At 36.0% G+C, this 11,997-nt stretch overlaps 1 protein-coding gene across 2 annotated transcripts; it reads left to right on the top strand.

The window, feature by feature from the left end:
• The first annotated feature begins 3,641 nt into the window (after positions 1 to 3,641).
• Positions 3,642 to 8,975, top strand: LOC143460003 (aprataxin and PNK-like factor). 2 transcript variants are annotated; one of them, XM_076957352.1, is made up of 3 exons: positions 3,642 to 3,656; positions 6,701 to 6,758; positions 6,853 to 8,974. In XM_076957352.1, the coding sequence occupies exons 2-3, from the start codon at positions 6,710 to 6,712 to the stop codon at positions 8,397 to 8,399; spliced, it is 1,596 nt and encodes a 531-aa protein (XP_076813467.1). In that variant the 5' UTR covers positions 3,642 to 3,656; positions 6,701 to 6,709; the 3' UTR covers positions 8,400 to 8,974. The 2 variants fall into 2 exon arrangements, with proteins under 2 accessions (XP_076813467.1, XP_076813466.1); XM_076957351.1 differs by lacking the exon at positions 3,642 to 3,656 and having other exon boundaries at positions 5,815 to 6,758; positions 6,853 to 8,975.
• Positions 8,976 to 11,997: the final 3,022 nt, after the last annotated feature.

The raw sequence follows: 11,997 nt of genomic DNA, 5'->3' as shown, positions 1-11,997 counted from the left end.
ACACTTGCTAGGTTAGGTACTTTATTGTCCAAGGTCAACCCAAAATGTGCAATTTATCACAACAAATACAGAGTTTTCCGAAGGATATGATTCAGTAAGAAATAAACAAATATGTAGGGATGGGCTGAGTCGAATCCAAGTCCAATTACTCGATCGAGAATTGGCACATTTTCAATCCTCAGGCTTGACAATGTCACCCATAATGGTTTTCGCGTGTAGGTAGACTTCAAGGTGCAAGGCCCTGTCTCGTTGCACGAAAAATAGACTCTATTGTGCAGAGGCACATAATTACAGTTTTTACTAGTATTAGTAGCACGAACATAATTTGTAAGACTATATAGTGGAACTAGTAGCATGAATTCGTAATCCTATTAGATTCAAACTAGAAGTCAATCTATCAGCTTTTGCTGAAATGTGTCAGTTCGGTCCAGACCGGTGTAGAAGTTGAGCTATGCCAATAAATGCGTTTATTTAGTTAGCTTAAATGCATAGTAATCATATTACCAGCACAAGGAAGTAGAACCTATAAGGCATCTTACAGGCAGGTTGAAGTAAATTTTCCAGGTTCTTATCCAGCAGCGCAACGAGCAAAAATCAAAGGGGGTAGGAAACAAGAAAAAGCGAAAACAAAACAAACCAAAGTTTTCAAAAAAAGCAGTAGGTGGCCTAATTTGTAGAAAGCTACTGATTAATGTTGGACTCTTTTTAACCATTGACAGAGCTGGGCAAGAGCAGATGCTTCTTTTTTGTGTCAGCTGTTTTTCTTATTTTCTTGGCACAAAAGAAAGCCGTGAAGGCAAAGAAACTGCTTAAAACTCTTGACTGCTTCGTGGATACTATGAGTATGATTTTAACTATTATTCTTGACCTGGCAAAGTTAGTTGACTTGTTACCTAGCTAGTTCAAAATTAGGCAAATAAAGCTAAACTTGATTTTTTGAGCTTAGTTCTTGTTCAGAATCAATAAATTAATACCAGGTGTTAGTCCTTAACCAGCCTATATTTTACATTACTAACAAAAGTTAGGCTGCTGGTGAAAAAACTTTCATCTTGCGAAAGTTATTTTGTGGTAGTCGTTTATCATTATTTGCATCAGACAATAACTAATTGTTTACTGGTAAAGCTTTGTATAGTTTAATTTCACCAGCCAGTTCAAAAGGTACCATTAGGCGTGACAATCGTGAAATTAGAAAACAGTAAATCATGGTGAAATTTACGTAGGTATCAGTCGACTAGCATTGACTTGAAATCTTAAATAATGGCCACTTGGTTTTGGCCACCATTGAATATACTGAGGCGCATTATACTTTAATTAAAGCCTCATCAAACTTTGGCCCATTGTCACTACCTTCACGGTGCAAAGATGCTTCACAAACGTTGTTGACACTAACAGCGATAGTGATCCAATACTTAACTGTACTATAATACGCGAATGAAATCTTCAAGTATAGTGGAGATCAAATAATAAATCCGTCTATTAAATCCAATTTTCTTTGGGATGGATTTATTCTATTTAAAATACTTCATAAAATTTCAGGCCAACAAATCTAGACCCTGTCTATCTTACCAGTATACAAAGGTCTTTATGTCCACTATTTCCCAATACCCATAGAACACAGTGTAGACAGACGCTGTGACGCACAGTAATTATTATATAAGTATCAGTTTATTTATAGTAACTCGCAGTTTTGCTACGCTAGTTACATCTCGCATGTCTTATAAGTTAATTACGTAAGTTTAGCTGCAATAGCCCTAGTATGCACGTAATGGACAAAACTTTGATAAAAACATAACAGAGCTGCAGTTACAAAAGTTTGGTATAAATTATTAACCTACTTCATGTGTGTATTTTACGCACATAAACCATCACTAATTAGCTTCTTTGCTCACAAGGCAAAGGCAATTAAAAATTTGTGCGATACCTGAGCTCGGCTTTTGGTCCAAACCGTTTTCAAAACAACGATATTGCTCGATCAAAAGTAGAATTGAGTTTTTATTTGCGGTGTGGCTTAATGGACTTGTATTTGGTCACTTCATTAAGTAAAATTTTACGACCATAACCCGAGTATGGAAAGTATGGCAGTGACACTGCTAAACTGTGAAAGTGACATCATATTTCCTGAAGCCTTGGAGGAATATTGTTTGCTTTGCGCAAAAGTAGGTCACGCACTACGTCAATTAATATACGATACATTAATAAAATAATTAGCTAATTAAGTTTGAGGAAAGTTTGTCAGAAAATAAATCCGATTAACAACAATTATAGCAAACAAATTTTATTTACATTTTAACTTTGTTTGTAAGATCAAACTAGAACAAAAGAAATAATGTTTTGTTAAAAAAGACTTTTGGGACACATCTATTGACTGCATTGGAAAAAAACCGCAAATTTGGCAATATTGAAACTCAATACTGCACTAAATAATAACTTGTGATATTAATCTGCATTGCCAGTAAACAACAATGATACCATGGTATTACCATAAAACAAAGCGTGCGGTAGTAGGAAAAATTATGGAATTACTGATGGCCATGTGGAACGCAAATTACGTAATTAAATTTTGAGTTACATTGAACACAAGTCCCGTGCTTCTACTTATAGCCACAGGTCTTGAAGGGACCTGGCATGCCGATCAAACGGATCTTCATCGTTTGCACTGCACAGAATGTTCCGTGGCCTACAGGGGCCTAGCTTAGTAATTTAATCGTGATAAATGAGAGTTTGAGCTAAAAAGGATTAGTTTTAGGTTTATTTACCTTTTGGAAAAATTAGTCTGTCATTTTAAGTAGAAAATTAGCATACATTTCAATTCACAAACTGTAGCCTAACAGACCCTTTCGGAGTTACAGCCACTATTTTGGTTCGACAAGATTTTCAATCACCAGTAGTTAACCATTGAAATCATTGACCCACTTTTATTCTTTTTAAAATTACAAACGTTCTGTGTATTGGATTGCAAAGATTTCGCTTAGGTGAGTTCCTACATATGAATTCCTTTACGCGATAAAAAAAAACGTGGTCAGCAAAGAATGCAACGTAAAATGCGTAAAAGTTTGCAAGTAATTTGCGGCGCGTTACACAGGCTAATTTTGTTTGGCATGTCAAGCTAAGTTCAACTCGACTTCAAAATAATCAACTAGAAGAAAATACAAACCGAATTATTATATTCAAATGTGCCACAAATTACATGCAAACTCTTACACATTTTACGCCGCTTGCTACACTGACCTTGTAATGTGACTTTGTATCGAACTATTCCAGTGCGTTGGACTCAAACCACTGTGAAATAAGAACTAGGCAACATATTTTCAAAACGTATTTTTATTGCATAAAAGAATTCATATGTAACTCACCTGAACGAAAACTTTACAATCCGATGGCCAGAACGCTTGTAATTTAAAAAAAATGAAAGTGGGTCGACATTTTCTATTGTTACGTATATAGGCGATCGAAAAAATCTTGCCACACAGACAGTAAACCGGAAAGGGTCTATCGCCGTTTATAGTATTCGTATTTTCCTACTTTGGTAAACAGTGGCCGGAAAAGTAAGTGTCTATACTTAACCGGCCGGCGATTACCGAAGTAGCAAAGTACCAATTGCGCAACCGACTATAGCCGTTCACTGAAGTTGCTTTTTCCAAACTCGCTAACCGGCAGTCAGTAAAATAGGCTTATGTACGCTTCCAATATCATTCATCACGTGCTTATAGGCCTAAGTTTACGGTATAGACTTAGGCCTAGTCATAGTTTGACAGCCTAATAAACCACAACAAAGATTTAAGCATTTTTTGCACATAGCATTAATTAGGACTTCGCATGGTATCAGCTTTTTAAAACATGCTTTCGATACCTTGAACCGGGGCAGTTCCGCTTGCGCGCTTTCGCCATTACCGAAGGCGATAGCAGCATCTTTTGTCTACACATGGCCCAATGGTCTTTACTTTTGCGACGTGAAGTGATGCGTGAAATGATAATCTTTTTTGGCGCAGGTAGCATTTTGACTTTTGATACCTGCATGGCGTTAACGAGAATTACACCTAACGATTTTCTATGTAAAACGTAGTTTCGGCAATGAAAAAAAAGAGTTTGTTCAGATTTCTTCCTTTCTTACATTTCCCAATCCGATTTGACACAAAATAAGTGAAACCATGAAAAATTTTATCGCGATTTAAACAAGACATCTGCCACAGGAAGATGGCGCGGTTAAAATACTTTTACATGTCCGGTTAAGTTTGCTAAAATAAAAGGATTTTACCTAAAAATCAATTACTTAGAGCAGTGGTTCTCAAACTGTGGTACGCGTACCACTAGTGGTACGCGAGAGCTTTTTAAGTGGTACCGCGTACCGCTGAACATGATTTTCGATGTGCTGTGAGTAATGTGTTGCCCCGGATCAAGGCTGCCACTCGTAGGGATTTTACCCTACGGTAGGGTTTTTTGGCCCCTTGTAGGGTGTAGGGTGACCCTACGGGTTTTTCACCTTTATTCATAGATTTCCTTTTGTTTAAAGTAAAATAAAAATAAATTCAAATAATAAATTTACTGAATAATGACAAAAACATAGTCTAAGCCAGGGGTGGCCAAACTGCGGCTCTTTAATGAATTAGCATTGTTGAATTAGACATGCATTTTCCCGGTCTAGACGAGTTGTTTGATCAGATTATGAAACAATGCGTTCTATCTCATGTAGTAACAATGGACACTTTAGTTAAGTAAATTGTCAGATTGAAGCTGTACGTCAGGGATGACCTAGTTTTAAGTCTTGGTTATGGTTATACTTATAATTGTAAATTGCAAAAAGAGTTGGAGAAGCCCAGCAGGTGGAGACTGGAGAGTGAGACTGTGAGACAGCAGATGAGCAGAATCAGCAGATTGAACAGACAGGATTACAGGAATCAAGTGATCTTGTTTTGATCAAGTCAAGTGATCTTGAATACGATACTTTTATCATTAAATTACAATAATTCTGGTTGTTGACAAGTTGACAACGGTAATGCCCAAAGAGGTGAGATCCAAAAATTCTAGGTTTCGATCGCAAAGCTACAGAAAAGAATGGGAAAAGGAAAACTGGGCACAAGGATGGTTAAAAGTTTCGTCTCAGGGAGCATCAAAAGCATTTTGTCAATTTTGTGACAAGAACATTCTTGCTGGGAAATCAGAACTAATGAGGCATGCAAAAACTGCTCAACATTGTCAAAATGCTGCACAAGTTCTTGGAAGCACATCGATGGAGCAATATGTCACAAGTAGTCAAGGCTGCATCAAAGCTGAATTAAATACTGTGGCCTTAATTGCAAGACGCAATATTTCTTTCAATTTCATGTCATACATGGTACCAACCCTGAAGCATATTGCTAGTGATTCCAAAGCAATAAAAGATATGACCTCTGGTCGGACAAAAACAACATATCTACTAACAGAATGTCTAGCTGTTGATGCTCATGAAAGGTTAATTCAAGAGCTACAAGAAGCTAAAGGCTTTTCAATTCTCTGTGATAAAGCATCAGATATATCAATGAATAAAATCTTTTGTATAAACGTCCGCTACTTATACAATGGATCACCAAGAACACAGTTATACCAACTCATTAGGCTAAAAAGGGAAACACAATTAGTGGAAACACAAACGTCAGTAAATGTTGAACTACTTTAGTTCCGGTGCTTTTGAACTGAAACTAAAGTAGTTATAAAGTGCCATAAAACTGTCAAAATTTCTTTTTTTTTTTGTTCAAACTGCGTAGGGAGATGTAGGGTTTTTTTAGGTGTGCTGGTAGGGTTAATTTCTTTTTTTGAGTGGCAACACTGCCCCGGATAGACAAGCTTGTGCAGAAGAAACAGTTGCTTCTATCAAATTAAATTGTGTTTTCTTGCTATTCATTGGTGTTATGGTATAGTAATAACGGTAATAACTAATAAATACCGGTACATTTGAGTAAAATAAGTCATTCAGGAGCCAGGTGGTACGCAGTGTAGCAAAAAAAACGAATGAGTGGTACGCGATCGCAAAAAGTTTGAGAAACACTGTGTCTTAGAGTGACTAAGGGCTTTGCTCTTTGGCATTCCGCAATAAACGCTTGGAAACGTATTTATAAATTTGGTTGTAAAATTGTGAAAATTGAGCCATACGTGGTTAACTGGTCGTATGCACTAAATAAAAGTTGCTGGGTAGATCGGTTTTCGGACAACAGACAAGTACAGCGCACCACTGGAAAAGTTGTATGATGTGCTAAAATTCCTTCGTCGCAGAAAGTTGGCAATTGCGCCGATTTACAAGCGCGGCATTGCCATTTTGCCACATATTCTATTATATACAATGGACATCAGTGCTGTAACCAAATTATTTTTTTAAGACTCAAGTCATTTGGGAAGTTGACCTAAGTCAAGTCAAGTCAAATTACTAATTAATTCAAGTCAAGTTAAAATATAATGCAAGTCATATCATTGGCTATACCTTTGACTGATCGTTTGCAATGAAATCCCATACGTCTGTAATTCAGTTCGTCAATAAATTAACAGCTAAAATTTAATGAGTTGGTCAAGTTACTTTCCGAGACTCTATAGTCAAGTCATTTCAAGCATTGACTTGAGTCAAGTCAAGTTATTTAAAAACATGACCCGAGTCATTACAACATTGATGGACATTACATTGTTGTGGTGCATTTTATGTTTGGATTTATTGAACTTTTGTTTTTTTTATCAGGTGCTTTCAATGCAAACTTTCCGACAAGGATACGGTGTTGCCTGCTATGGCTGGATGGGTGAGTTGAGCATTTTTTTGCTGAACCATGAAGGCAACTTATGTTGCTCTTGAACAAGAGCAGGACGGTATCAAAAGAGAGATTGAAATTACAGATCAAACCACTTTGCTTGGTCGCGGAAAACTTCTAGAAATCAATAACAAGAAGGTATCTCGGAATCATGCGATTTTAGTACTGGATTCTGATCGCTTATCTCTAAAGTCCACTCATCTAAATCCGTGCTTTGTGAATTTAACTGGTCGCAGTAAAACACTTCTTTTGAAGAAGGGAGGTTCTGTAACACTGCACGATGGAGATAAATTTTCGTTGTTACAAGATTGCTTCTCATTTAAAGTTATTATAAGACCTGCATGTGATGAAAAAATTATTTCCCATCAAAATAAAAACAACCATTCTCAGAGTAATGGTCACCAAGACAGCGTTAAAAATGTGAATGACTTTGCTAAAGCTGAGGATGAAAATATTACTCCTGTCAACAAAAATTTCAATGTTATGTGTGCCAATACTTTGGAAGAAACTTCAACAAAAGAAACAAATTCCCCAAAAAAGCTTGTGAAAATACAACCTGTAAGACAGAAGAGATCAACAGCATCTTCTAGCGAAGAATGTGGAGACTCACCAAAGAAACGACGCATTTTACCCAGTTGGATGTCAGCTACAGGAACTCTACCATCAAAAAAGCTGCTGGAAAAACAGAAATCGCATGCTAGTGGCAATAACGCTGCTGTTCACAAAACACAAAGTACATGTCATTCCAAAAGTGAAAGGACAAAAATCATAAACCAGCAGTCAGATGATGACACTAAAAATAGCGATAACGATCAAAGTGAAAGCAAAGTATCTTCTACTTCGAAAATTAAAGAAGATATTGTTAAATGTGATGGATTGTTAAGTGTTGATAGTCATGTGGATGAATGGTTTTACCCATCATTAGGAGGCAATGTGGTGAATAATTCTGATAATGAAGACAAGGTGTTGATGAAAGATGCAAGCATATCTGTGGCTCAAAAAAACACAAATTTGCCAGAATTGAATTCAGATGGGAGTAACACCAAATCTGATTCTTCACTCACACCTCCCCAAAATGAAGAAGAAGAAAAAGTATCTGAACTTTTGTCACCCATAAAAGAAATTTATTCTCAACATAGTACGTGGAGTTCTGATCCTGCAAGTTCAAAAAGAGAAATATGTGTTTATGGAAAATCGTGCTATCGAAAAAATCCTGTGCATCTTCAGGAGTTTAGTCACCCTGGTGATTCAGATTATATGTCTCCTCCATCTTCTGATGATGAAAACAAGCCGGAGTGTGAATATGGACTTCAATGCTACCGAAAAAACCCATTGCACAGGAAGCAGTTCAAACACACTCGTAGAGTTACACCAAAACGAGCTAATGTTAAAAAGCTTAAAAGGGATGGTGAAAGTAGTGAAGATGACTACGACCTTGAAGACAGTTTTATGGATGATGATGACGAAAGCGAAGAAGATATTGAGAGTGAAGAAAGTGACTGGGAGCCTTCACAAGAAAAAGAAAAAAAAAGTCGAAATCACAATGATGATGATGAAGATGATGACGACATTGATGAATTGTTATCAAATGCCAAAAAATTTACAAAAAATAAAAAACTATGGAAAAATTAAGTTTTTGTTTTCAAGATGCACGGATCACTTGCGACTTTGTATAAGAAAAATGAGGTAAGACTTGTATACAGTATTTACAAATATTTTTTAACCGGCATCATTAACTCCTACCAAGTACCAACCTAGATTTTTAAAGAATGTAGATTTTGTTGTTCATTTGAATTTTTATTTGTTGGTGTTTTATTGCTGTCTTGATTATTTCGTTTGTGAGTGAATTTTGCAACATTTATTGTATTTTTTAACAGTTGTCTTTGTTTGCATTTTCTAAGGTTTTTGTATAGTTAAGTAGCATAATAAATGAATGAAGGATGATTTCATCACAGATTGAAACCTCAAAAGTGCAAAACTGTTCGTCAATGTTTTTTGTGTCAATTTTTTGTCAAACCACTTTTTGTGAATTTTTTCACATTGTGTCTTCAATGAATTTTTCTTTTCATCAACCTGAGTTAGTCAAAGATACTAAGGCTTGTTTACAGTGAACACGATGTAAGAGATTTTACCAAGTTCCTTAAAAATACTTGAAAAATGAAGTTCATTCATTTGTACAACTTGTTTCTAAAAATTACATTATCCAATTTCAAGTAGCTTTCCTAATTTTCTTAGTTTGTGTAAACGAAGCTTAAGTAAAGTATGACTAACAGGCAATAGAAAAATGTTATTACCCTTAGCGGTTGTTGTCAGAGATAGCAAGAAAAAAACATCCAAAGAATAATGAAAAAGTATTGCTGGAATAGATTCGAATCTACTGAATCCACTCAAATATCAACAATGTAGTGCTAGTCTTAGGGAATTGTCGACATTTTGTTGGAATAGTCACAGTATTACTGATAAGAATTTACGTAGTTTGTTAACTTCTTAGTTAAAGAAAGTAAAAGTTAACAAACATAACGTTAACAAATTTTTTTTACCAGTAATAGTTATCCCTAGAAAATGGTTGACAACGCTGTTCAATCTATCTTATTATTGAACTCTAAAGCCAGAAGTGAAAAAATAACACTGAAACAAATGTGACAACGGTGAAATATGGCAAAACATATATAAGGCATAAAAAAGTTAATTTCGAAATAAAATGCTAAACGTATGTATATTCTTCGTTCAAGGTTCTGAGCTATTTCAATAATATAGCCAGTGTGCTCCGAGATCTTCTGTCAAGCGTAGTGCGCGTGTGGTGTTACCAGCGCTGGGCAACGCTCTTTTAAAAAGAGCGTCGTTCACGCTCTTGCTTAAATTAATTATATCAATGAAAAAAAGGCGTCGCTCTTTTTAGCGATTAAAAAATATTTTCACTTCGGTACATTTTCGAAAACCAATCGCATAAATATGTTGTAAATTTGTATACTGTAAAACGTGTGTCTAACTGCAATTGCTTATAATTATTTGTTGTGAATATTATAGGGAATTTGATGGAATTTCAGCATGCTGAAAAATTTGGTTTCAGTTAGACCTGCCACAAATGTTTAATAGACGAGTAGAGTATTACGAATCTTCTACAATTGTATATGCCGACAGTTAACAATTTATTAATCTTTACTTACAAATGACAATTATTATGAAAATCACGTAAAGGAGCTGCTTTTACGAAGGTTAGGTACAAATTACGTTATTACCCAACCTACTTTTTGATATTATTTTATGCATACAAAACATCGATAACTAGCTTTTTATCCGTATACATTCACTGTGTAAACGCAATTGAAATGCCTGCGATATCTGCACTCGGCTCTTGGCCCGCATTGCCATTTTCCGAAGCCGGGCAATAGCAGAAAACAATGTCTGTCATGTGACTTAATAATAGGGATGGGCCGATACGGACCCAAACCCGAATAGATTCGCCAAATATCGCCTTAATGGAAGATTCGGGCGAACACGAACACCAACAATGGCGAACCCGAATACAATATTACTTATAAATTTACTGACTTTCGTAAAAAATGATGATCTAGTTTCCCGACAATGCTAAACTAGAGTCAGCAGTACTTACAATGAAGGTCGTTTTCCTAACGATTTTGCTTTTTCGATCGTTTTTTAAACACTATTTTTTTAAAGAAAGCGATTTGCTTATCGATTACGTCATTTTAGAAGCAAGACTTGACAACTTCTGGAGGACATTTTATTGTTTGGTTCTAATACGAATAGATTCGGGATTCGTTCGTGTCGACCTTCATGATATTCGGGTTCGCACGAACCCGAATAATGTTCCTCGCGGCACATCCCTACTTAATAACCAACCTTTGATAACTATAACTATTATAATATTTGATAACTATTTTATAAATCGAGTATGGAAAGTATGGCAGTGATACCGCAAACTGTTAAAGTGATATCAGACTGCACAAAGCCCACCAGAAATAATGCTTTCGCGTGTCGTGGAAAAGTAGACCACCACACACGACGTCGATAAAGTTACGATAAGCAATTAAGTTTAGGAAAACTTTTGTCGGAAATCAAGTTCGATTAATAATAATTAATAAGCAATTACTTGTCATATAAACCTGCTTTGCCAATGAACAATGATGATATCACAATACTGTATTACCATAAAACAACGCGCGCAGAAGCAGGGAAAGTTACGTAATTACTTACAGCCATGTAAATAACGTAATCAAAATTCTAGTTACGTGTAACACTACTTTCAAAGCACATATCGGTCAAGTTGTTTGGATAACCGCAACGTGAAGCAAATTACGACACCATGATGACAAGTTGACAATTGGGGTCATAGTTGTTAGCTTAAAAAACAAAGCGTTTATATCGAACCGCCATAACAAGGTTCTCACGTGCTGTGCTTAGTATTGCGTGTGATGAGTATTTTTCATCATTAACTTTGCGAAGCAAAAATTACGCTTAAAATTATTCTCAAAGCAGCCATGTTTTTATTCACTGCATAAAATCATAGTCTTACGGCAGTCGGAAAAACTTAAACTTTTTTCAATCCAACCATTTGTGTCCATTTTGTGGGTACAGAGCGTTGTTTGTGCAAAAAAGAGCGACGAGCAAATAAAACTTAAAAAGTAGCGCGCTCATGGTTCCGTTCTCATGTTGAAAAAGCGTCGTTCCTGAAAAAATGGAGCACCACCAAAAACAAGTTATACATACGCTACTATGTACTTACGTTGGTAAAACTGCACGCCACTTTTACACAAGAATCGTGGAACACACGCGCAAGAACCATGGGGTAAACTTGTTGTCAAAAATCATGTCATGTTATGAATTGCCAACATGCATAGACAAGCTCAATAAAAACTTGCGAAAATGTAAAAAATGGTGAATGCGAAATTCGGGAAGCTCTTTGAATCCGACCCTTAACATACAGGCCTACGAAAGTAGCTCATCGTTTTTTTAAATGTTTACAATTGGACTTGCATGTAGCCAGCGCTCTGTGTTATCTGGTAATTATCATTTCCGCCATTACATTCAATACCGAGCTACGTATATGTTACCTTTACACCTCGTTTTATTTTTAATAACGCCAATGCCTTAGCAGCTACTAATATTACTAATTCTATGGTCATGTCGGAGGTTTAAGTTTCGCGTCTTTTTGTATAATTACTCCTCTATGGAGTACGTATAAATACTTACTCACTCTATAATTTATTTT

This window comes from Clavelina lepadiformis, chromosome 5 (genome assembly GCF_947623445.1).
Source record: "Clavelina lepadiformis chromosome 5, kaClaLepa1.1, whole genome shotgun sequence".
NCBI classification, from domain to species: Eukaryota; Metazoa; Chordata; class Ascidiacea; order Aplousobranchia; family Clavelinidae; genus Clavelina; species Clavelina lepadiformis.
The sequence above is the reverse complement of the archived record's forward strand: the minus strand, read 5'-3'. Positions and strand labels throughout refer to the sequence as shown.